We start from the raw sequence: 24,704 nt of genomic DNA, 5'->3' as shown, positions 1-24,704 counted from the left end.
GTAGAGAATTTGGAAAGGGTGGAGAAAGCTTTACCAGGACTTTGCCTGAATTAGAGAGTATTGGCTACAGTAGAGATTGGACAACCTTGGGTTGTCTCGTTAGGAGCGTCAGAAGCCAAGGGGTGACTTGATAGCATTATATAAAATTATAAGAGACATAGACAGAGTCTTTTCCCAGGCTGGAAAAGTAAAATACTGGAAGGCGTAGCTTTACAGTGAGAGGGGGAAAGATTAAAAGGAGGTTTACGAGGCAAGTTTTTATTTGACACAAAGACTGCTAGGTATCTGGAACATGCTGCCTGGGGAGGAAGCAGATACGATAGAAGTGATTAAAATGCATTTTTGACAGGCACATGAACAGGCCGGGAATCGAGGAACATGTACCATATGCAAGCAGATGGGATTAGTTTAATTTGGCAACATGGTTGGCACAGACAGTCTGGGCCAAAGGGCCTGTTCCTGTGCTGTGCTAAAATTCTATTCTATGCTCAGTTCCATAATACCAGATGGAAAACCATTAGCTTAACAAACTTTTGAAAGATAATTTCATTGTTATACTTCCGTGTAGCTTAATCTTGAAAAATATAACTAAAATTGATCTGATAAAATACTTAACATCGCAGAATAGCCAGCATTCATTTAATTGCAGAATGGTGTTAAAGGTTTTTAAAAAACAAACATTTTAGGACTCTAACATTTTGTTTTGTTCAGTCCAAGCTGAATTTGCTTTATAATAAGTCATAATAATTTAATACTTAATTATATAGAATTACGAATTGCCTCAATCAAGAGCTTTGAAATGCTGTTAAATAGGATTCTCAATTTCATGACATCAAAGGCTGATTATCTTTTGCTTCATGAAAAGATATGCTGGCCTTTTATTTTCTTTTGTAACATTTTAAACAATGCTGTTTAAATCATGGCTTAAAAATAGTCTCTTGACAGGCCAAGTATTATTGTTGGAAAATGAAAGACAACTTGACATGCATATTCTATGTTGGAGTAATTAGCTGTTCACAACAGCTCTTGAATAACAGTAATTTAGTGTTTCAAATTTAATTTCCTAATCAAAGAGGTCAGAAGGAAATTTAACTTAATACACTTAACCAATAATGGTAAAACATGAATCTCAGACAATGGATATCACAAAGGAGCTTGGGGGAAACAAAACAACTGCATTGGAAATAGATTTCTATGAATTATAGAAAAGGTTATTTCTAAGCTTAATTTAAATTTATTCAAATGCTGTTTCTTGTTTTACTCAGAAATTAGTATATTTTATGTATAAATATTTCAAATAACACACTTTCTCTTTCTCCCTATCCTCTCTGCTTTTAAGAGTGACACAATGGTTAGAGCCATTACTTCAAAGCTCCAGTGACCTGGCACATCAGTACTGGCACAAGAAAAACAACTTCGGCAGGATCTCATTGGGTCAGTCAACATCACTGAAGACAAAGTTAGGGTTAAACATTTCAGCTCGAGATCCTGGATCAGGACTATTTTTAATATAGAGAAGGAGTCTTCAGAAGGGGTGAATTCTCTTTGCTAAAGAAATAGGCATGGAAGAAGAGGCAACATAAGAAGTGCTCGTCATTATGATGAGTCTAAAACTCAAAGAGCAAAAGTAAGGGTACAAATTAGTTTTTTTGCTGAGGAAAGAGCGAGGGAGGTGATGGTGTGTGGGGGTGGGTGGTGAAGAGGGGCAGCTGAAGAGGGGCAGCGCGGTGGTGCAGTGGTAGAGTTGCCGCCTTACAGCATTTACAGCGCCAGAGACCCAGATTCAATCCCGATTACAGGTGCTGTCTGTACGGAGTTTGTACGTACTCCCCACGACCACATGGGTTTTCTCTGAAATCTTTGGTTTCCTCCCACACTCCAAAGGCGTACAGGTTTGAAGGTTAATTGGCTTTGTATAAATGTAGATTGTCCCTAGTGTGTGTAGGATTGTGTTATCGTGGGGGTATCACTGGTTGGTGCAGACTTGGGCTGTTTCCGTGCTGTATCTCTAAACTAAACTAAACCGGCAAGGGCAAGGCATGGGGTATGAAGAGGGTAATGCCGAGAAGCCTCACAGGGTAGTGGGGGAAAGCAGCTCAGAGAAAGATGGAGGGCTGTATCGGGCTGGAGTTGGAATATGCTATTGAAATATGGGAATGGGTAATGATATTGGTGGAAGAGTGGATAACCCCTTCACATGCAGTCCTGGTGCAGAGCTTCAACCCAAAATATTGACCATCACTTTGCCTCCACAGATACAGCCTGACCCTCAGTGAGTTTTTCCAGCAGTTTGTTTTTGTTCCAGATTACAGCATTTGCAGTCCTTTGTGTTTCTGTTTCAGTTCCTAACTTCTGAGCCTGTCAGTACTGACTTTGCACATTCTCCTTTTGACTGCGTGGGATTTCTCTGGGTGTTTCAATTTCCTCACGCATCCAAAAGTGTTGGAAGGATGATTGGCCTTAATTTGCAGGTGAGTGACCAAATTTGTGAGGAGTTGATGGAAAGTGCAGAGAATAAAATTTGATTAGAGTAGGATTAGCGACAAGTGCTTCAAGTTCAGTGCAGAGTCACTGAGCCAAAGGGGGGGGGGTTTCCATGCTGTGTGATTCTATGGCAATAGAATAAGGCAGGTATAGTAACTCTGTACCAGTCTAAAGTATTAATTAATCTCATGGAATAGATTAATCTCCATTTACAAAAGCAGTCATGAATCAAGGATATCCTTAGAAGGATACAAAGTACTGGAGTAAGTCGGATTGTCAGGCAGCATTTCTGGAGAACATGGATAGGTGAAGTATTAGGTTGGGAGAGGAGGGTGATAGGTGAAACAAAAGGATTGAAGAGTTGAGAATTGTGAAGCTAGAGGAGGGAAAGTAGATGGTAGGGGAGAAGGAGAGGAAAAATAGGCGAAAGTTCAGGTGGCACACAAGGGAGAGAGAGGGCATGATAGTTGAGGGGGGAGAGGGGGTTGTAGTTACCTCACATTGGAGAATTCAATGTTCATACCACTGTGTTGTAAGCTACCCAAGCAGAATAGGTGGTGCTGTTCTTTCAATTTGCCTGTGTCCTCCTCTGGCAATGGAGGAGGCCCAGGACAGAAGGGTCAGTATGGGAATGGGAAGGAGTTAAAATGGTTAGCAACCAAGAGAGCGAGTAGATGAACCAGATGCAAGTGTTCCGCAAAATGGTCACCAAGTCTACGCTTGGCCTCGCTGATGTAAAGGAGGCCACATCAGGACTACCGGATGTAGTAGATGATGTTAGAGGAGATGTACATGAACCTCTGTCTCACCTGGAAGGACTGTTGGGATCCCTGGATTTAGGCAAGGGATGAAGTATAGGGGCAGGTGTTGCATCTCTTGCAGTTGCAACGGAATGTACCTGGGGAGAGGGTGGTTTTGGTGGGAAAGAATGAATGAATCAAGGAGTCACAGTGGGAGCGGTCTATGCAGAAGGTGTAAAGAAGTGGGGATGGGAAGATGTGACCGGTGGTGGGATCATGTTGGAGGTGACAGAAATGTCAGTGGATGATAAATTGGATGCGAAGGCTGATAGGGTGAAAGGAAAGGACCAGGGAAGCTCTATCGTTGTTCCATCTGGGTGGAGGAGAAGCAACGGTAGAACTACAGGACACAGTGGAGATGCGGGTGAGGAATCTATCAACGACATCAGGGGGAAAACCACATTTACTAAAGAACGAGAACATCTTGGATGTCTATAATGGAAAGCGTCAATTTGGGAGCACATGCGGCAAAGATGGAGAAATTGAGGTAGGGCACAACATCTTTGCAAAAGGCAGTGAGTTATCAGATAACCATGGGAGTCAGTAGGTTTGTAGTAGATGTCAGTCCATAGTTTGTCCCCCGTGAAGGTGATAGAGAGATCACAAAAGGGGAGAGAATTGAAAGTGATGGTTCAAGTGAATCTGAATGCAGGGTGGAAGTTATTGGTAAAGTTAATGAAATCGACAAATTCTGCACCTGAAATCTTGAAATATACCATTATAAAGTCTCTTACCTGTCACGTGGGCATCAGAGAACTTCAGTAAACAGTTCATCTCTTTGATTTTCTCCTGTAGCTTTAACCAGACTTGTTCATGGAAGAGGTAAAGCTTGGCACCTTTTCCAATGGCCACTGTTCTGTTGTCTATTTGACAGCTTAGTAAACCATTTACACCTGAAGATGAAATGTGTATTCATACTGTAAGGACTATTAATAACCAAATGAACTCATAGCAGAGATGTTACACATTTTAAATCTCTTATAACATTTAGCTTACTTTGATAAACAGTGCATAAATAGATGGGTAAAATCAAATATAGAAAGAAGGGATTAATTGAAGAACTTGGATAGGTGACGTTTCGGGTTAGGACACTTCTTCAAACTGAACAACGGTCCTGACCCGGCAACACCTATCCATGTTCTCCATAGATGCCGCGACACCCACTGAGCACTTTGTGTCCTTTTGTGTAAACAAGCATAATAGCCATTTTTTCAAACGCAGAGAGATGGATATGCAGTAATTAATACATCCCATTATTCAGCATTCTGAAATGGGCTAGATTTTCTTTGTTGAAATTTGTTTGCATATCTACTGCCTTATTATATTACATATGCTACATAATTTGAACAAATAGGTCTATGACCAATCCCGGTACATTGGCCTTCATTTGTCAGGTATTGACTATAGAAGTCGGGTCTGAAGAAGGGTCTTGGCCCGAAACGTCACTCATTCCTTCTGTCCAGAGATGCTGGCTGTCCCGCTGAGTTTCTCCAGCATTTTGTGTCTACCTGCGATTTAAACCAGATCTGCAGTTACTCCAGCTTTTTGGGTCTATAGAAGTTGGGATGTTATGTTACAGCTGTACAAGACATTGATGAAGCTGCATTTGGAGTATTGTGTTCTGTGTTGGTCTCTCTGCTCTGGGAAGAATGCTGTTAAGCTACAAAGAGGACAGAGATGATTTATGAGGATGTTGCCAGGATTCTAGGGCCCGAGCTATAGGGAGAGGTTGGGCAGGCTATGACAATATTCCTTGGAGGCTGAGATGTATAAGACCATGAAGGATATCGATAAAGTGCATGCACAGAATCTGGGTAAAAGATTCTGTGTAAACAAATACAGCTAGTTTGCATCAATCAAAGCCACTTCAGTGGTGAACCAGGGATCCCTTTCTCCAGAGTTAATGGTAGGACAATACAACCTGAATAACAATAAATAAAAGCAGAAAATGTTGGAAATACACAGCAAACAAGAAAGATACACAGCAAACAAGAAATATCAGTTTGACCAATTCATCGTGAATCCCCTCCCTCTTAATCTTCTGGATCAGCCTACCACGAGGAACCTTATCAAAAGCCTTATTAAAATACATGTATACAATATCCACCATCCGACCTTCACTGATTTCTTTTGTCACCTCTTCCAAAATCTCAATCAGGTTAGTGAGATGTGACCTGCCACATACAAAGCCATACTGGCTATTCCCAATTAGCTAATTCTCTTCCAAATGGGAGTAAATCCTATCTCGAAGAATTCTCACCAATAGTTTCCTTACCACTGTCATAATGCTCATTGGCCTATAGTTCCCTGGATTCTCTCTACTTCCTCTCTTAAACTAAGGGATAATATTGGTCACTCTCCAGTCCTCCAAAACCTCATCCTTTGCAAGAGAAGAACAAAGATTCTCAACAAGGCCCCTGCAATCTCCTCTCTTGCCTCCCTCACTAAACTGGGGGAGATCCCTCAGGCCCTGGGGGGTTATCCACCTTAATATTCTTCAAGAACCTCAGCACCACCTCCTTCACCTAAACTGCCCTAGCATATTTGTGTTCTTCACACTAACCCAGCTGTCCTCCAAGTCCTTCTCCTTCAGTTGCAGAGTACCAGTTTAGTACCTTATCTACATTGTCTAACTCCAAGCATAGATTCCCCCCTTTATCTTTTTTTTGGTCACCTTTTATTTTTAATGTATACATAAAACACTTTGGGATTTGCCTTAATCCAACTTGCCAATGACATTCCATGGCACCTTCTGGTACTTCTAATCACCAGCTTGAGTTCTTTCCTACTTGCTTTATATTCCTCATAAGCCCCGTTTGATGCCACTCCTGACATATGCTTCCTTTTTCTTCCTGACTGTTAACCATCTCCTTAGTCATCCACAGTTCCCTTACCTTGCCATCCTTACCTTCCTTCTTACTGGTACATGCTGATCCTGCACTTTGATCAGCTGGCCTTTAAACAACACCCACTTGTCCTCTGTGGACATCCAATAACAACTGATTCCTATCTACCCTCCTTAGCTCCTGCCTAATGACATTGTAATCTGCTTTGCCCCAATTAAGTTCCTTCCCCCAACATCCAGATCTATCCTTATTCAAAACAACCTTAAAATTTATGGAATTATGACCACTATCTCAAAATTCTTTTTCTACCGCAACGCGTCACCTGTCCAGCTTCGTTCCCCAATACAAATTCTGCCCCGTCTAATCCTCTTGCCCTGAGTATGTCCCAGTCTGTGCATGTGGAAGGAAACCAGAGCAACCAAAGAGAACCACACAGTCACAGAGAACGTGCAAACTCCACACTGACAGGATCCAAGGTCAGGATTGAACCTGGGACTCTGGCCCTATGAGGCAGCTCCACCAGCTGCACTACTACTGATCACTTTTTATTCAATTTCGAGCCTCTTTGCATCCACCTTACATTCTCCTCCGACCATTCATTTCCCTTCCCTCTTCTAGTATTGGACATCGTTTTTGATTTGTTTTTCAAATTTGGGATCCCAGTTTACCACGTTCAGTTTTCATCTCCTTCTGAGATGAACGATTCGGGGATAGTAGTTGTTCTGGAGTCATGATGTGTTGGCAATGCCGACGCCCCGTCCGCAGACACACCCCAGCCTATCCTTGAAGTGTTCCCAACCCAAGTTACGCCACGAAGGAGAATTCGCTGCTGACCACCAGCCACGCGTCAATTACCTGTTGTCATTTTATATTTCCAGTGCCGTAAGTTATTAAAAGTAATCGGCTGATAAAATGCAGTTAAGTCAATATTGATAATAGCGGACTGCTGTTCATATTTTAAACCAATAAATTAGCTAAAAAATGCTAACAAAGTAGCAAAACGATTTGCAAAATGTTTGCAACAAATGCTTACAATGAATTATATCAGCGCCTACCATGAAACAGAAACTTAGCAACTTGCTGTGCTCCACTCTGTCTCGCCACATCGCTGCTGAAAAACCCAGTCACCGTTTTCCCATCACACATCAACACCAGCACCTCTGCAAAAGTGGTAAGGATTAGAAGCTTCATTGCTTCGGTTGCTTATTAAAATCCTTAACTCTGCCACCTCCTGTCACCCTCCTGTCTGTCTCGGCTGCAGAGCGACGCCATCCATCCTCGCCGCTGCCTCGGTTCCCATTGGCGACGGGCGGCGGCGGAGGCGGGCTCTCCAACGTGTCAGCGGTGTCGCAAAGTGCCCACCATAACAACACCTGTGGTAAAGCTCAGCCCGTCGAATGCCGGAAGAGAATAAATCGCATCGCCGCAAAACAATCTAGTCATTGATTTTGTAAAACGAGTCATTAATTGTGTACTGCACGTGTTTCACAGGCATCTGAATCTGGGGCGTTGGTTGGAATGTGATGTTTGAGGCATGGACGTGTACACTTTACGGCGGGCTGGGCTGCGGTGGAGCAGGAGGAGGATGTCCGAGGCGACCCGGGGAGCCGGCTCGACCCCCTCCACCTTCCGCAAGCGGCTGCTAGTGACGGGCGGTGCCGGATTTATGTAGGTATCGGATGCTCTGGCAGTGAGTGTGAGGAGGGGGACGCGAGTAATATGGGATAGCTGACATGGAAGCAATATCTAGCTGCCGTGAAAGCAGGAACATCAGCAAGGTGGAAGAAATGCTGGCAGAGGGGTACTTGGGCTGGTATAGCCAGGGTTGGGTATTGGTCTGACACGGAGTCACTGGGATTAGATAGACACAAAATGCTGGTGTAACTCAGCGGGACAGGCAGCCTCTCTGGAGAGAAGGAATGGGCGACGTTTCGGGTCGATACCCTTCTTCAGACTGGGATTAGTATAGTATGGTATAACGCGGAAATTGACAAACTCGTTGTCGTCACTCACCAGGAAGACAAGGAAAATACTCCAAGGTTTTTTAAACTTTGAAAAAGTGAAAGATCTCCTTCAGTTTGTGGAATATTTGGCGATGGAAATGTTGAATGAGCATGCCGGAAAGTACTGGGAACCAAAAGTCTTAGTTGGAAACGTGTAGAAGCTGAAAATTGTGGAAAGAGTGCCTCACTTTCTACACTACCCACCCATAAGTTTGATTCAGCACCAACTGCCCCACATATGGCATAGTCTGTTCCCATAAAGACCTCTTCAACCACCTCAAAATCCACATGATTAGATGAAAAGCAAGCCATCCTTGATCCAGAGTGACTACTGAAGATAAACACAATTGACCAAGTTGATCATAGCGAGTCAGAAACAGGGAACACAGAACAGGCCCTTCAGGACTACTCATCCAGGCCAATGAAAATGTCTCATCCAAGCGAGTCCCAATTGGCTATGTTTGGCCCATTCCTATCCATGTACCTAAATGTTTTTTTTAATGAGTTGTACCAGCTATTGTCACTAACTTGACTCATCTACCAATCACCCCACCACCTGTATCCACCTATCACTGACTTGCTCTGCCTCAATCCAGCAGTCTAAAAAAGAATCCTGTTCTGAAACATAGTCTGTCCATTCCCTCCACATACACTGATGAGCCAAAACATTATGACCACCTGCCTAATATGCTATTGGTCCTCCGTGTGGTCCTCCCTGAAGGTGTCCTGTGGTATCTGGCAACAAAACATTAGCAGCAGATCCTTCAAGTCCTGTAAGTTGCGAGGTGGAGCCTCCGTGGATCAGAGTTGTCAATCCAGCACATCCCACAGATGCTCAATCGGATTGAGATCTGGAGAATTTGGAGGCCAGGGCAACACCGTGACCACTTCATCATGTTCCTCAAACCATTCCTGAACAATGTGTGCAGTGTGGCAGGACGCATTATCCTGCTGAAAGAGGCCACTGCAAACAGGGAATATCATTGCCATGAAGGGGTGTACCTGGTCTGCAACGATGTTTAGGTAGGTGACACGTGTCAAATTGACGTCCTCATGAATGGCCGGACCCAGGGTTTACCAGCAGAACATTGCCCAGAGCATCACACTCCCTCCACCGGCTTGTCATCTTCCCACAGTGCATCCTGGTGCCATCACTTACCCAGGTAAACGGCGCACACGTACACGGCCATCCACATGATCTAAAAGAAAACAGGACTCATTGGACCAGGCGACCTTCTTCCACTGCTCCAAGGTTCAGTTCCAACGCTCGCGTGCCCAATATAGACGCTTTCGACCGTGGACAGGGGTCATCATGGGCACTGACCGGTCTGTGGCAAGGACTGCTTAGGGATGGTTGGCATGGGAAATTGTGACTCATAGATTTCATTGTGTCTTTTGAAGAAGTGATGAGTTGGTTCATTAGGGAATGGTGGGAGATGTCTTCGATAAGGCATTTGACACGGTCCTGCATGGTAAGCTGGCCCAGAAGATTAAGTCTCCTATGGTCTGGGGTGAACTAGCCAATTAGATACAAAATTGGTTTGGTGGAAGGAGTAGTGGGTGGTTGTTATATAGGTTAGAGGCCTGTAACTAGTGGTGTGCCATAGGGATGAATGGTGAGTCCACTGTTTGTTATCTAAATTAATGATTTGGATGACAACATTTTTAACAGATGCCGATAAAGTTTGTGGATTATACCAAAATTGGTGGTGTATTGGACAATGGTGAAGGTTATGTAAGATTAGAACAGGATCTAGGCCAAATAATGGAGAGGGAATAAACTAGGACAAGTACAAGGTGTTGCATTTTTGTAAAATAAACTAGAGCAGGACTTGCACAGTAAATAAAAGAGCTGTGGAGAATGTTGCAGAATGGAGGGACCTAGGGGTACAGGTAAAGAGTTCCCTGAAAGTGGTGATACAAGGTGATGAACAAGGCATTTAGCCCACTTGCACCCATTAGTTAGGGCACGGAGGACATTCAGATGTTGGAGCACCATGATTCAACTTTACAAGTCATTCATGTGATTGTACTTAGAGTATTGTGTGCAGCTCTTTTCATTGAGCAATGGGAAGAAATTTGTTAAGCTAGGTGTAGAAAAGGATTGTGAAGGACATTAGACACAAAATGCGGGAGTAACTCAGCAGACACTCAGCAGGAGTGTCTCTGGAGAGAAGGAATGGGTGACATTTCGGGTCGAGACTTCAGTCTGAAGAAGGGTCTCCACCCGAAACGTCACCCATTCCTGTCCCGCTGAGTTACTCCAGCATTTTGTGTCTACCTTCGGTTTAAACCAGATCTGCAGTTCTTTCCTACACATTTTGTGAAAGACGTTACCAGGACTGGAGGGCTTGATATAAGGTGAGGCTCAAAAGGCCGGTACTTTTTTTTGTTGTAAAGCATAGGGTGCTAATTGGCATTCTTATCGAAATATATGAAATTATGAGGTGCAAAGATAAAGTGAATGGTCAGTCTTTTCCCAACATAGGGGACTGTAAAACTTGAGGGCAGACGTTTAAGGTGAGAGGAGAAGGATTTAAAGGTAGGGCAGCTTTTTCCACACAGTGAGTGATAGGTGTATTTAAACAAACTCGGAGGAAGCTGTAAAAGTGGGTACCATCACAATGTTTAAAAGACATTTAAACAGATATAATATAATATAATATTCATTTATTGTCATTGCAATGAGTACAACGAAATTAAAAAATAGCCAATCCTGACGGTGCGTACAAACATATATGCAATAAATGCAAAAACAAATAAATACATAAATACAATTAAATACAATTATATTAAGTACAAGATTTTTTAACGGTGTTGCCTAGTGCAAAGGTAGTGTTCAGTTCTCGTATGGCCCTGGGGTAAAAACTGTTCTTAAGTCTGTTTGTTCGGGATTTGATCGACCTGAAACGTCGACCAGAGGGCAGATGAACAAACAGACGGTGGCCGGGGTGGGATGGATCTTTTATTATTTTGCTTGCTCTACTGAGGCAGCGTAGGCTGAACAGGTGCTCCAGGGAGGGCAGTGAGCAGCCGATGATCTTCTGGGCCGTCGTGATGACCCTCTGAAGGGCCTTCCTGTCCTTTTCTGAGCAGCTGGCATACCATGTGGTTATACAGTATGCCAGCACACTCTCGATGGAGCAGCGATAGAAGGACAACATGAGCTTCTCCTGCAGGTTGGTTTTCCTGAGGATCCTCAGGAAGTGGAGTCTCTGCTGTGCCTTCTTTACTGTGGTGATGGTGTTGGTAGACCAGGTAAGATCCTCTGCGATGTGCGTACCCAGGAACCTGAAAGCTGGTACCCTTTCCACACAGACCCCATTGATGTAGAGTGGGTCGTAATCTCCACTGGTTTTTCTAAAGTCAATTATAAGTTCCTTTGTTTTGGAGGAGTTCAGGACCAGATTGTTCACTGAACACCATGCTGCCAGCCTTTGGATTTCATCCCTATAGGCTGTCTCATCTCCTTCTGAGATGAGTCCAACCACAGTCGTGTCATCCGCGAACTTGATGATGGTGTTGGTGGGATGGGTGGGGGCGCAGTCGTGAGTGTAGAGGGAGTAAAGGATGGGGCTCAACACACAGCCCTGTGGTGAGCCGGTGCTCAGTGTAATGGTGGAGGAGAGGTGAGGGCCTATTTTGACGGTCTGGGGGCGGTTGGTCAGGAAGTCCTTGATCCATTGGCAGATGGTTTGGGAAAATCCAAGGTCGGAAAGTTTGGTGACCAGTCTGCTCGGGATGACCGTGTTAAAGGCAGAGCTGAAGTCGAGGAAGAGCATCCTCACATAGCTCCCCTGGTGTTCAAGGTGGGTCAGTGCAGTGTGAAGAGCAGTGTCGATGGCATCCCCTGTAGACCTATTTGCTCTGTAGGCAAACTGGTATGGGTCGAAGGTGGGTGGGAGGCTGGCTTTGATGTGCTGCAGGACCAGTCTCTCGAAGCACTTTGTGATGACCGGTGTGAGTGCTACCGGACGGTAGTCGTTAAGACCGCTGATGACAGACTTTTTCGGCAGTGGGATGATTATGGCGGACTTCAGGCAGGGAGGGATGGTGGATTTTAAAAGGGACAGGTTGAAGATTTTTGTGAAGACCTCAGATAATTGGTCTGCACATTCCCTCAGCACTCTGCCCGTCACACCATCGGGGCCTGCAGCTTTCCTGGGATTCACTGCTCTGAGCACGCGCTTAACATCATACTCCTGCACAGTGAAGGTGTTGCTGTCAGGTGCTGGAGAGGGTGTTATGTCTGCCACTGTAGCTTTCACCTCGAAACGAGCAAAGAAACAGTTAAGTTCCTCTGCCAGCGAGGCGTCGCCGTCGGCAGTCGTGCGGTTGCTGGTCTTGTAGTTGGTGATGTGCTGGATGCCTTGCCATACCCGCCGTGGGTCATTGTTGGAAAAGTGGTCCTCAATCTTCCTCTTGTAGGACGCCTTGGCATCCTTGATGCCTCTCTTCAGGTTGGTTCTAGCAGCACTGTATAGAGCTCTATCACTAGACCTGAAGGCGGTGTTACGGTCCTTGAGGAGAGACCTGACATCCTTTGTCATCCAGGGTTTTTGATTGGGATACAACCGGATGCGTTTGTCGACGGTGACATTGTCAACACAGTTTTTGATGTAGCAAAGTACAGTTGATGTGTACTCCTCCAAGTCCTGATCCTCAAAAATATCCCAGTTGGTCCTTTCGAGGCAATCCTGCAGCTGCGAGGAAGCTCCTTCAGGCCATGTCTTAACAGTCTTTATGGTGACTGGAGCTTTCCTCCTGAGTGGGGTGTATGCTGGAGTTAGGAATATGGACAGGTGATCTGACTGCCCCAGGTGTGGTAGTGGTGCTGACCTGAAACCCTTCTTAATATTTGAGTAAACCTTGTCTAGTGTGTTTTTCCCCCTGGTAGCACATCTTATGTGTTGTTCAAGTTTCGGGAGAACTGACTTTAGGTCTGCATGGTTGAAGTCCCCGGCTATGATGTGGGCTGCTTCTGGATATGTGCTCTGTTGTGAGTTTATTGCACCGAGCAGGTAGCCTAAAGCTGTGCTAGCGTTAGCATTCGGTGGGATGTAGACTGCTGTTACTATAACCCCTGTAAATTCGCGAGGAAGGTAAAAAGGCCTGCATTTAACTGTTAGGGACTCCAGATCAGGAGAACAGTGGCTATCTATGATTTGGATGTTAGTGCACCAGCTGTTGTGCACGTAAATGCATAACCCCCCCCCCTTGCTCTTACCGGAGTCGATGTTTCTGTCCCAACGAAACGCTGTACGCCCGGCTAGCTCAATGGCTCCGTCTGGGATAAGTGGATGAAGCCATGTCTCTGTTACTAAGAGAATGCAACAGTCCTCCACGAGTTTGTTTGCTGATATCTGTAGTTTTAGTTCGTCCATTTTGTTGATGATGGATCTGGCGTTGGTGAGAAACATGCTGGGTAGCGGTGGTTTGTGTGGCTGTCTCTTTAGCTTGGCAAGTATACCGGACCGGCATCCTCGCTTTTGCTTCCTGTTTCTCCTCCGCCTGCGACGCCTGTTCGCGCCGACAACTATCCACGGAGCGCCCGGTGTCCTGGCTATCTCTTCCGGTATATTTCGCGGGTGTGGAAATTCGCGCACAAGGTCCCGATTGCACTGGAATCCTATGATCAGAAGATCCTTTCGGTTGTAGGTAGGATTTGCCTGATTTTCCTGATTTTCATGACTAAAATTGACTAACAGACATAACACAGATAACACACATAAAACGCACCGAAAGGGAGAGCTGTGAGCCGCTGCGTCCGTGCGCGCCGCCATCTATGTGAGTAGGAGAGGTATGGGTAACATGCAAGCAAATGGAACAAGCTCAGTTTGGTTTGGACAAGTTGGGTTAAAGGGCATTTTTCCATGCTGTATAAGTTTTATAATGACCAAGTAAATTTAAATATGGGGTTCAAATGAAAATATAATATCTTATTTAGCTTTATGAAATCTCCAAGTCTAACAATTAAATATTTAGCTGCACTAAATTCTTTACTTAATAAGTATTTGGTTTCAAAACAAAATGTCAATTGATTTGTCAGTATTGGATGGCTTTTAAGTCAGTAAAGTATAATACAAGTTTCTCTTTAGTACCAAACGTCAATTTACGAGAATGATTGAAATATACAATTCCCAGATAAATTTTCATGAAGTGAGTGATCCAATTTGTTTTTCTTTTGAAGTGCATCGCATGTGATTATTTGCCTGTTGGAAAGATATCCAGATTATTTGATCATAAATTTAGACAAGGTAAGTCTGGTGAAAACTATGAGGTTGTTGTGCATTGTCATCCGTACTTGTAAGAATAAGGACACAGTCTTTCCTCAGATAACAGAAAAATCTCAACTTGAATGCCCAGGAGTGAAGGAGATTACAAAAAGTGGTGGCCACTGCCCAGTCCATCACAGGTACTGATATCCCCATCATGTCATAGGAGCAGAATGGGGCAATTCAGCCCATTGAGTCTACTCTGCCATTCAATCATGGCTGATCTAATTTTCCCTCCCAACCCCATTCTCCTGCCTTCTCTCCGTAACCTTTGGCACCCTCAGTAATCCTTGTGTGTGCTTTTATTCTGAGTCTATGCCATTTGGTAATCGACTCTCACTAATGGGAACATCCACTCTATCCAGGCCTTTCATTATACGGTAAGTTTCAATGAGATATCCCCTCATCCTAACTCCAGCAAGTGCAAACCCAGAGTCATTGTATGTTACCCCTGGGATTATTCTAGTAAACCTCCTCTGGGCCCTCCCAATGCAAGCACATCCCTCCTCAGATATGAGACCAAAAAACCCTCGAAGGGATCTATTGGGGTGTTGTCTCAAAAAGGCAGGCAGCATTATCAAAGACCCACATCACCCTGGCCATGCTCTGAATTCACTCCTGCCATCGGGAAGAAGGTATAGGAGTCTGGAAATGGTAACATCCAGGTTCAGGAACAGTTTCTTCCTAACAACCATCAGGCTATTCAACACAACAAACTCCAACTAAATTTCGAAATTTAAACTGTCTTGGTTGCACTAGGGATTTTGGGTTTTGGTTTACACTATATTGGGTATCTTATTGAACTTTTTGTTTGTTTATTATGCTATCCATAGAGTATTGTGTTTACAAACCTGTTGTGCTGCTGCAAGTAAGAATTTCATTGTTCCGATTCGGTACATATGACGATTAAACACTCTTAACTCTTGATGACACTGAACCTACAATGATAAACAGCAGCTCTCCGTCCATGGATATAACAATTTTATACGTGTCATCTTGTCAAGCACTCCGTATTCTCCCTCTGGCTGCAAACCCTTACAAGTTCCTGACACCCTGTGTCCCAAGTCCTTTTCTGGCCACACAGCTGGTCTGTGCTTGAAGTCCCACCTCTAGCTTCACACCTCCTTCATTCCTGCCTCCATGTTCCCGATGTTGATGCTCACTCTGGCCACCCACTGACAATTGAGGGGATATGTGGATAGCTGGTTAACGAGAACCTGGTGTGAATGTCATGCTGTACAAAAATAAGTCAGGTATTTTATTTCAATTTCTTTAATTACTACTTTCCCCCCTACAGCTTGATTACTGTGCAAGCCTAAAGAATTTGAAAACAGTTTCCAGCAGAAAAAACTACAAATTTATACAGGTATGTAAATCAGTTAAGCTGATAAGCTTCATATTGGAACAGGGGGGTTGAGGGAATGAAGTGGGGGGAGAGGAAGGGGGGAGTGGGGGGGGGGGGGAAGGAGAGGGTGCTGCACCAATATAGGAGAGGTTTGGGCCCAACGGGTCCACTTGGTCTAGTCTCCATTAAACTTTCCCCCTCTCGCCCTGTTTCCACCAATCTTTCCACCACTATGCACAAGAAGCACAAAACGCCATTGTTTGCAGATGCTGAGAAGTGTGTTCAGCTCTGGCTGAACAATTTCTAGTCTTGTGACGTGGACTCGATAAGAAGAAGACCTTCTAACTATGCTCTCTGGTGTTTGTCATTTCCACCTGAGGAAAATGACTGTCTACCTTATCTATGCCTCTCATGATTTTAAACACTCCGATCAAGTCTCCCCTCAACCTCTGACATTCCGTAGAAAACAATGCAAGTTCATCCAACTGCCTTGTATCTGAAACCTTCTAATCCAGGCAGAATTCTGATAAACCACCTCTACACCCGCTCCGAAACCTCCACATCCTTCTTGTAATGGAGCGACTAGAACTGCACAATGCACTCCAAATGTGGCCTAACCAACGTCTTATAAGAGCCGTATCATGAGATAGCGACGTGAAGAAACACTGTCCACAGGGGCTATAATGTGGGAGCTGCAACAACAGACGTATCACTGCAGTGGGTGAAGAAGGGCTCGCTGGTGCACTTCGCGAGTCGGGAATGGTGTTGGAAGCCAGGGCTCCAAATGACCGGGGAGACAGTGGATGCCAGGGATGGTTCGGCAGGTTATTCCATTCACATTCAGTTTACATTTTATATTTGTTTTAAGTTTCTGGCACTACATGGTGCTTTAGAGACACAGGAGGGGCATCATTAGTGGGCCGGGGGTGTTTGTCATTTCAATATCACGTGACCTCTGTTGGTCCAGAAAAGCGGATAACCCAGAAATGCTCTGGAACCGAGGATGCCAAAAAATCGGTGTTCAACCTTGACTTCTATTACGTCACCTCTCATCCTCCTATGCCTTAGGGAAAATAGATCCAGTTTATTCAATCTTTCCTTTTCAACTCAAACATCCTCATGAATCTGTTCTGGTTGCCCTCTTGCATTCCATCATTGCATTAAGTGCATCTTTCCTGTAGTTCTAAATGTAATGTTTACACTGTTTTTAAGTATGGGGTAATCATTTAGTCTTGCATTTTGAAAAATTGCAATATTTGATGTTCAGAATGCTGTCATTATTATCCTTTATAATAGACATTGATTGTTATGTTGCTGCCATGATGGGGTGATTAACCATTTCATAAATAAATGTTCTATAGGAATTCCAGCCATTGTATAATAGTGTTTCTAACCAGGCAAGGTTGGTTTGAACAATGCCACTAGAACAAATCCAGCATTAATGATCTAATTTGCAGAATAGTTGGAAAGATATTACATATTTATTTGATTACCTTTATGTCAGTAAACAACATATGAAATGTATTCTTGTTTATGAAACATAAACAGGGATACGGTATCTACCCTTTCAGTGAGATATGAATGATGATGATCTGTTACACAATTCCAAATAATCCTATATGTTCTAATATTTCCAATTATCCAAAACATTATCAATTTGGGATTTTGAAAATTAACTATTGTCTTAAGTTTCAATTGCCATTGTGGAAGATTGTTATAAATTTCTATTAACACTTGTATCCTAACTTCACTCTTGAAATTAAATATTTCCTAATTTCACTCCTGAAAGGTAGGCAATTGACACACTATAAAATCATGTAAACTTCAAGCAAGACAGCTAACTAATTTGTTTTGGTGAAATTGGTTAAGGTTGCTCATAGCATTATTGAACTTGTTTTTCAGGAAGTATCCTGGCATCATTTTCATCCACTAGCGAGCAAACATGATGAAATGTTAGAAAAAGTACCTCTCTAATCTTAATTCACTGCTTTGTTTAGCTACTTTTAAAAGCAAGGGTGAGGAATAAATGTTTACCATTTTGTCAAAATGGTCACCAATCCGAAAACGAGTGAAGCAGTTTGAAATAAATCAGAATTTCATTTTTTCCACTGATCTCTCTCCATAGCTTCATGAGAAAACTCAGGATCAGCAAGAGTTATATGTTTTTAAAACAAAAAGGTGCTGCATATTTGATTTTGTAGGTCGTTTTATCTGTTTGTAAATTTCTGTTTATTTTCTTTTATAAAATTTGTTGATGTATTTTAAATTACATTCAATACTTAAGACTTTAATGAAACATAAATGCAGAACTTTTATTATAAGCATGTAAATAAATAATTACTATTTCTTATTTGTAGGGTGATATTTGTGACGAATATTTTATGAAGCAATTGTTTGGAACTGAAAACATTCATATTGTTTTACATTTTGCTGCACAGACTCACGTTGGTAAGGCATTTCAGTAAAAAATATTTTCAGTATATTACTTCCTATTACAAATTCATTTTATACATAAAATTGAAGAATTTTGGTTTTATCCATACGTGGTTCAATTTTACAATATCAATAAGCTCTTTGTTGTGAAGTCTTATGTGAAACTAATTTTTTATACATGTTAATGTATTACTTTAAAGCAGAATTGCATAATACTCTTTTCAACTTTGCTGAACGTGATTGCGAACATTTCAAAATCATCATTAGAGTTTATGCTGCGCCCCACTATCATTAAAGCGGAGGATATTCTTGGATTTGTCTTTCCTGATAAAGGCCCTTTGAGCCGAAGTGTTAAATCTGTTTCTCTTTTTCTCAGATAATGCCAAACCTATTGAGTAGTGCCAACATTTCTGCTTTTCATTCCTCCTGTTGATTATTTCCTTTTCTGCCACTACTCATGACAATATGTTAGGAATTTGATGTGGGCAGTTAGTTGTGGGATAGCTTAGATCTGTCTGTTGTAAGCTGTTTAGAACACATGTAGTTTTCTGTCACAACTTTACCAAGATGGTACCTCACTTTCTGCTACGTTTGATTCTGCTGCGAGTATAACTTTTGCAATCCTCATTGAACCTGGCTTTATTGTATCAGTAGAGCGAGAATATACCAATATAGGTTACAGATTATACTAGTGTAGACTTCTGCCACAAAGAGCAGTCAGGAAGCTTACAGGTAAAGTGATGCTATCAGAGCAGCGAGTAAATTTAGAGCCAGTGTGATGGTGTTGTACCTCTTTTTATTCTTTTGACTAGAATTTTAACACAGAATCAAAATCCTTTTTAACCACAAGGCGGCACAGTGGTGCAGCTGGTAGACCCTCTGCCTCTCAACCTCAGGTGCTGTTTGTATGGAGTTTGCTCGTTCTCCCTGTGACCCTGTGGGTTTCTTCTGGTTTCTCCGGTTTCCTCCCACATCCCAAAGATATGCGGGTTTGTAGATTAATTGGCCCTCTGTAAATTGCCCTTGGTAGTATGGTAGTATAGTATACTACTGTTGGCAGTATGTCAGGAGTGGATGAGAAAGTAGGATAACATAGAACAGGCGTAAACAGGTAACTGATGGTCGGCGTGCACCCGGTGGGCTGAAGGACCTGTTTTCTTGCTGTATCTTCCACAGATTATCTGAAAATATTATTAACAAATTTCGGTATTTAATTTGGGGTTTTTTCTGTCTCCGCCTCAAAGCTAAATTGATTCAGCAGATTTTCAAATTATCCCAATTTAAGGATCTTTTTTCACATACTTTTGTATAATTGGATAGTTATACCTGGAAATAAAATCCATTGGTCTAGACTCTGTCCAAGTGTTACTGTGTGTCGTAGCATCATACAGCATGGAAACAAGCCCTTTAGCCAACTTTTTCATGCCAACCAAGATCTCCATCCAAGCTAGTTCCGTTTGCTCACACTTGCCCCATATCCCTTTAAATATTTCCTATCAACGTACATGTCCAAATGTCTTTTAAATGTTATCATTGTACCTGGCTCAATACTTCATCTGGCAGCTCGTTCCATATACCCACCCCCCTCTGTGAGAAAACGTTGCTCCTCAGGTTCCTCACCTTAAACCTATGCCCTCTAGTTCTTGATTCCCCTCCCAAAGGAAAATGACTGTGTGATGTCTCTCTCCACAAATGTTATTATAATTGTAGATCAGGCAATAAGATCACATATAAAAGAATGATTTTGAGGTACTTGACCACATCTAAATCGGATTAGGATTTGTGTATTTGGGTGTTTAAAGAAAAATATATATGCACATAAATAGTTTGGAGCTTTCATTTTAAATTGTTGTTTCTGATCAAGAATTCCATGCTGCTGGTACATTAATTTGCTTTAATTTTTTGTCCCCAGATAAGTCATTTTGGTGCTCTTCAGAATTCAAAAACGTGAATATTTATGGTACAGAAATCCTAGTGAAAGCTGCTTATCAGGCTAATGTTGAAAAATTCATTCATGTTAGTACTGATGAAGTCTATGGAGGAAGTGTTGAAGAGGTAACTAATGAACAGATGTGTCTTTTTGTTTTGTACTCAGATCATGGGACTTTACTGCCAAGGCAATTTAATCCCACTCATTATTGCACTTAAAAGTCAGTGATGAGCCATGGCATTGAACTGTTAAAATCCTTTCTGGCAAACCTCCATCTGCTATTAGCTGTTTAACTTTACTTCAGACTACTTTAGACATACAGTGGGGAAAAAAAGGCTATTCGACCCGCCAAATCCAAGCCAACTAGCAATCACCGTGCAGTAGCACTATCCTACACACGAGAGACAATTTTTACAATTACAGAAGCCAATTAACCGACAAATCTCTACGTCTTTATAGTGTGGTAGGAAACTGGAGAACCTGGAGAGAATCCATGTCTTCACAGGGAGAATATACAAACTCTGTACAGGCAGCACCCGATTGAACCCGAGTCTCTGGCGAAGTAAGGCAGCAACTCCACCTTATGGTTATGAAAGGGACAGCAGAGCTTTGATTTGTATTGTAGTGGGATTGCTGAGCTCTACGACTGTTGAATGGATGATTTCAATAGGATTTACCTAAGAAATAACAGTGCAATTGTAGCTGTAAGATCGAGCAAAAAGACCAATAGACAATTCTGTATTTTCATTAGTTATGAGAATGCAGATCAGTTGTTTAGACATATGATTAAATATTTCCAATGTTCAGTTTAGAAATAGCTAAGTGTAATGTTTTCATAAATATAGATTCAGTGATTCTTATGATTGAGCATTTTGGCTCCAGTGGAGGTGAGACTGGAGATTGTTCAGAAGACATATGAGCAGAATTATGCCATATGGCTGATTGAGTCTGGTCTACCATTAGAACATGGCTGATCTATCTTTTCTTCTCAACCCCATTCTCCTCATCTCCCTGTAACCTTGCACACCCTTACTAATCAAAAACCTATCAATCTCTGCTTTAAAAATACCCCCAAACTTGACCTCCACAGCCACAGATTCACAACCCACTGGCTAAATAAATGTTTCCTCATCTCCTTTCTAAAGGTACACAATTTTATTCTGTGGCTATGCCCTCTGGTCCTAGACTCTCCCTCTTGTGGAAACATCCTCTCCACACCAATCTATCCAGGCCGTTCACTATTCAGTAAGTTTCAATGAGATGCCTTCATCCTTTAAAACTGCAGTGAGTATAGGCCCTGAGCCGTCAAACATTCCTCGTATGTTAATCCAATCATTCCCGGGATCATTCTCGTGAACCTCCTCTGGAACCCTTCTAACACCAACACATCTTCCTCAGTGGTGGGGCCTAAAACGGCTCACGATACTCCAAAGGCAGTCTGACCAGTGCCCTATAAAGAATTAGCATTATATCCCCGCTTTTATATTCTAGTCCATCATTCAAATCATTAATACGTAATGTGAAAAGACCCAACACCAACCCCTGTGGAATATCACTAGTCACCGGCAGCCAACCAGAAAAGGCCCCCTTTATTTCCACTCTTTGCCTTCTACCAGTCAGCAAATCTTCTACCCATGCTACTCCCTCTACTACCATGGGCGGCACGGTAGCGCAGCGGTAGAGTTGCTGCTTTACAGCGAATGCAGCGCCGGAGACTCAGGTTCGATCCTGACTACGGGTGCTGCACTGTAAGGAGTTTGTACGTTCTCCCTGTGACCTGCGTGGGTTTTCTCCGAGATCTTCGGTTTCCTCCCACACTCCAAAGACGTACAGGTATGTAGGTTAATTGGCTGGGTAAATGTAAAAATTGTCCCTAGTGGGTGTAGGATAGTGTTAATGTACGGGGATCACTGGGCGGCACGGACTTGGAGGGCCGAAAAGGCCTGTTTCCGGCTGTATATATATGATATGATATGATATGGGCTCCCATCTTGTCTCACGTGTGGCACCTTATCAAAGGCCTGAAAATCCAAGTAAACAACATCCACTGATTCTCCTTTGTCTATCCCCTGATATTCACTTCCTCAAAGAATTCCAACAGATTTAACGGGCAAGATCTCCCCTTCACAAAGCCATGCTGACTTCAGCCTATTTTATCGCGTGCTTCGATGTACTCAGAAACCTTATCTTTCATAATGGAGTCTAAAATCTTAATAAACACTGACATTAGGTTAACCGGCCTATAGTTTCCCCTCTTTTGCCTCGCTCCCTGGAATTTCTGGCAGGTTGCTGGTATCTTCTGTTGTGATGACTGACACAAACGACTTATTGAACTTATCTGCCATTTCTTTATTCCCTATTTCTACTTTATTTTCGGCATTTTCCCGCGGTCTAATGCTTATTCTTGCCTCTCTTTTACTGTTTATATATCTGAAGATACTTTAGGTGTCCTCTTTTATATTATTGGCTGGCTTACCTTCATATTTCATCTTTTTTTCCCTTATTGCCGTTTTAGTTGTCTTCTGTGGGTTTTTATAAGCTTCCCAATCGTCTAGCATCCCACTAATCTTTCCATCTTTCCAATATTATATACCTTCTCTTTTACTTTTATGCTGTCTTTTGACTTTCTTTGTCAGCCACGGTACCCTCATTCTTCCCTTAGAATCTTTCTTCCTCATTGGGATGAAAAGATCCTGAGTCTTCCTAATTAATCCGAGAAACTCCTGCCATTGCAGCTCCACCATCATTCCAGCGAGGCTCCCTTTCCAATCAACTTTAGTCAGTTCCTGCTTCATGCTTCTGTACTTACCTTTACTCAACAGTAATACAGATACATCTGATTTCCTCTTCTCTTTCTCAAACTGCAGGTTGAATTATATCATATTATGGTCACTATGTTCTTGGGGTTCTTTTACCTTAAGCTCTGTAATCTCATCTGGTTCATTACACAATACCAAATGCAGAATTGCCTTTTCCCTAGAAAGCTCGACTGCACGCTGCTCTAAGAAACCATCTCGTAGGCCCTCTACTAATTCCTTTTCTTGGGAACTAGTACCAACTTGATTTTCCCAGTCTATCTGCAGTTTGAAATCCCCCATGACCACTCGTGTGGCTTAGGTAGTCAACAGCTTTATCCATGCACTTTTGGACTTCCTGCGATCCTAGAGTGCAAGATGTCACTTGTCATATTTGCTCCATTGCAAATTGTCATCTTAAATACTTCTCTTGTCTTCTCCATTGACTCATTTGCCTTTCTTATATGCCAATTGTATCTCCTGATGTAATTTGTACGCTACATTTTGGCCACTGTTCAGAGGCCTGTATATACAGTAACTCCCATCAGTGTCTTTTCACTCTTGCAGTTTCCTAACTCATCCTTCAAGGATTCTACATCTCCTGATCGTTTGTCACCTCTTGACAAAAGTTTCATTCCTTACCAGCAGACCCACCCTACCCCCTCTGCCCACCTGCCAGTCTTTTTGATAGGATGTGTATCCTTGGATGTTCAGCTCCCAGCTCTGATCATCTTTCAGCCATGTCTGATGCCACAAAGTTGTACCTACCAATTTTTAACTGCGCCACAACAGCCTCCACCTTGTTCTATATACTGTGCTTATTCAAATATAACACAATTAGTTCAGTATTTACCACCCCTCTTCTCAAAATGGCCCCCATTTTTCTGACATTAGTCTCATCGCTTTTTGAACTTTCTGTCCTATTGCTTCTGGAGACTTATTGAGAGTTATGTGGTAATAAAGGAATCTGCTTTAACGCATTGAATAAGTATAACAAAGCATAAGTAAGTATAGCTAAGTATAACAATGCAAACCACCAAAAACCTTTCAAGAGAGTCAAGACTGTTTAAGTACTGGGAATGGGTAAGTAAAATTTTGACTTGTTGCAGCTTACAGGCCTGTAAACCCAATGCACACAGATAAATATATAATAATCAATAATATAATAAATTACTAATTGTAATATTAGGTGACCATAATAATGCAAAAACCGATGTCCATAATGCAACCAAAGACACAGTCTACAGACGATCACAATTGTGAGGTTATTGGTGTGTAGTGTTTAAGAACCTGATGGTTGTTGGGAAGAAGCTGTTCTTGAATATGGTGGTCACAGTCTTTAGGCATCTGCACCTTCTCCTGATATCAGTCTTGAAATAGATAGTGACCAGGGTGGTGCGGATCTTTGATGATATTGGCTACCTTTTTCAGGCAGCACCTCCTGCAGATCCCTTCAATGGTGGGGAGGTCTATTCAGACATTTAAGCACCTAATCAATGCTTCCATCTCCATTCATTTCTATTTGGACCAGGCAAAGACTCTTTCATTTCTGGGCGTTCAAGTTGTTGAACCAGGTCATGATGCAACCTGTCAGCATGCTCTCAACCATAATAATAAGGAACTGCAGATGCTGGTTTATACCAAAATGTTGGAGTAACACAGCAGGTCAGGTAGCATTTCTGGAGAAAATGGATAGGTGATGTTTCGGGTCAGGACCCTTCTTCAGGCTGATTGTAGTAGGGGGAGCGGGAGAAAAACTGGAAGTGAAAAGAGGCACGACGAATCATGCCTGG

The 24,704-nt window shown here is 42.6% G+C and overlaps 2 protein-coding genes across 5 annotated transcripts in view; one reads left to right on the top strand and one right to left on the bottom strand.

Annotated features, from left to right (window-relative positions):
• The window catches only part of gpr180 (G protein-coupled receptor 180), a 60,048-nt gene extending 52,622 nt beyond the window's left edge, over positions 1-7,426 (bottom strand). For all 3 annotated transcript variants that reach the window (XM_078402336.1, XM_078402337.1, XM_078402335.1), the window contains exons 1-2: positions 7,186-7,426; positions 4,019-4,177 (exon numbers count right to left, since the gene is read on the bottom strand). In XM_078402336.1, coding sequence (XP_078258462.1) covers positions 4,019-4,177; positions 7,186-7,321 — 295 coding nt within the window. In that variant the 5' untranslated portion in view covers positions 7,322-7,426. The remainder of the gene's footprint in view (positions 1-4,018; positions 4,178-7,185) is intronic.
• A 101-nt stretch (positions 7,427-7,527) lies between these two features.
• tgds (TDP-glucose 4,6-dehydratase) overlaps positions 7,528-24,704 on the top strand; it is a 32,950-nt gene continuing 15,773 nt past the window's right edge. For both annotated transcript variants that reach the window (XM_078403032.1, XM_078403031.1), the window contains exons 1-5: positions 7,528-7,798; positions 14,324-14,390; positions 15,706-15,774; positions 18,111-18,201; positions 20,099-20,241. In XM_078403032.1, the coding sequence (XP_078259158.1) occupies positions 7,665-7,798; positions 14,324-14,390; positions 15,706-15,774; positions 18,111-18,201; positions 20,099-20,241 (504 nt within the window). In that variant the 5' untranslated portion in view covers positions 7,528-7,664. The remainder of the gene's footprint in view (positions 7,799-14,323; positions 14,391-15,705; positions 15,775-18,110; positions 18,202-20,098; positions 20,242-24,704) is intronic.

This window comes from Rhinoraja longicauda, chromosome 7 (genome assembly GCF_053455715.1).
Source record: "Rhinoraja longicauda isolate Sanriku21f chromosome 7, sRhiLon1.1, whole genome shotgun sequence".
Taxonomy (NCBI): domain Eukaryota; kingdom Metazoa; phylum Chordata; class Chondrichthyes; order Rajiformes; family Arhynchobatidae; genus Rhinoraja; species Rhinoraja longicauda.
Note: the sequence above shows the minus strand (reverse complement) of the source record. Positions and strands in the feature narration are given on the sequence as shown.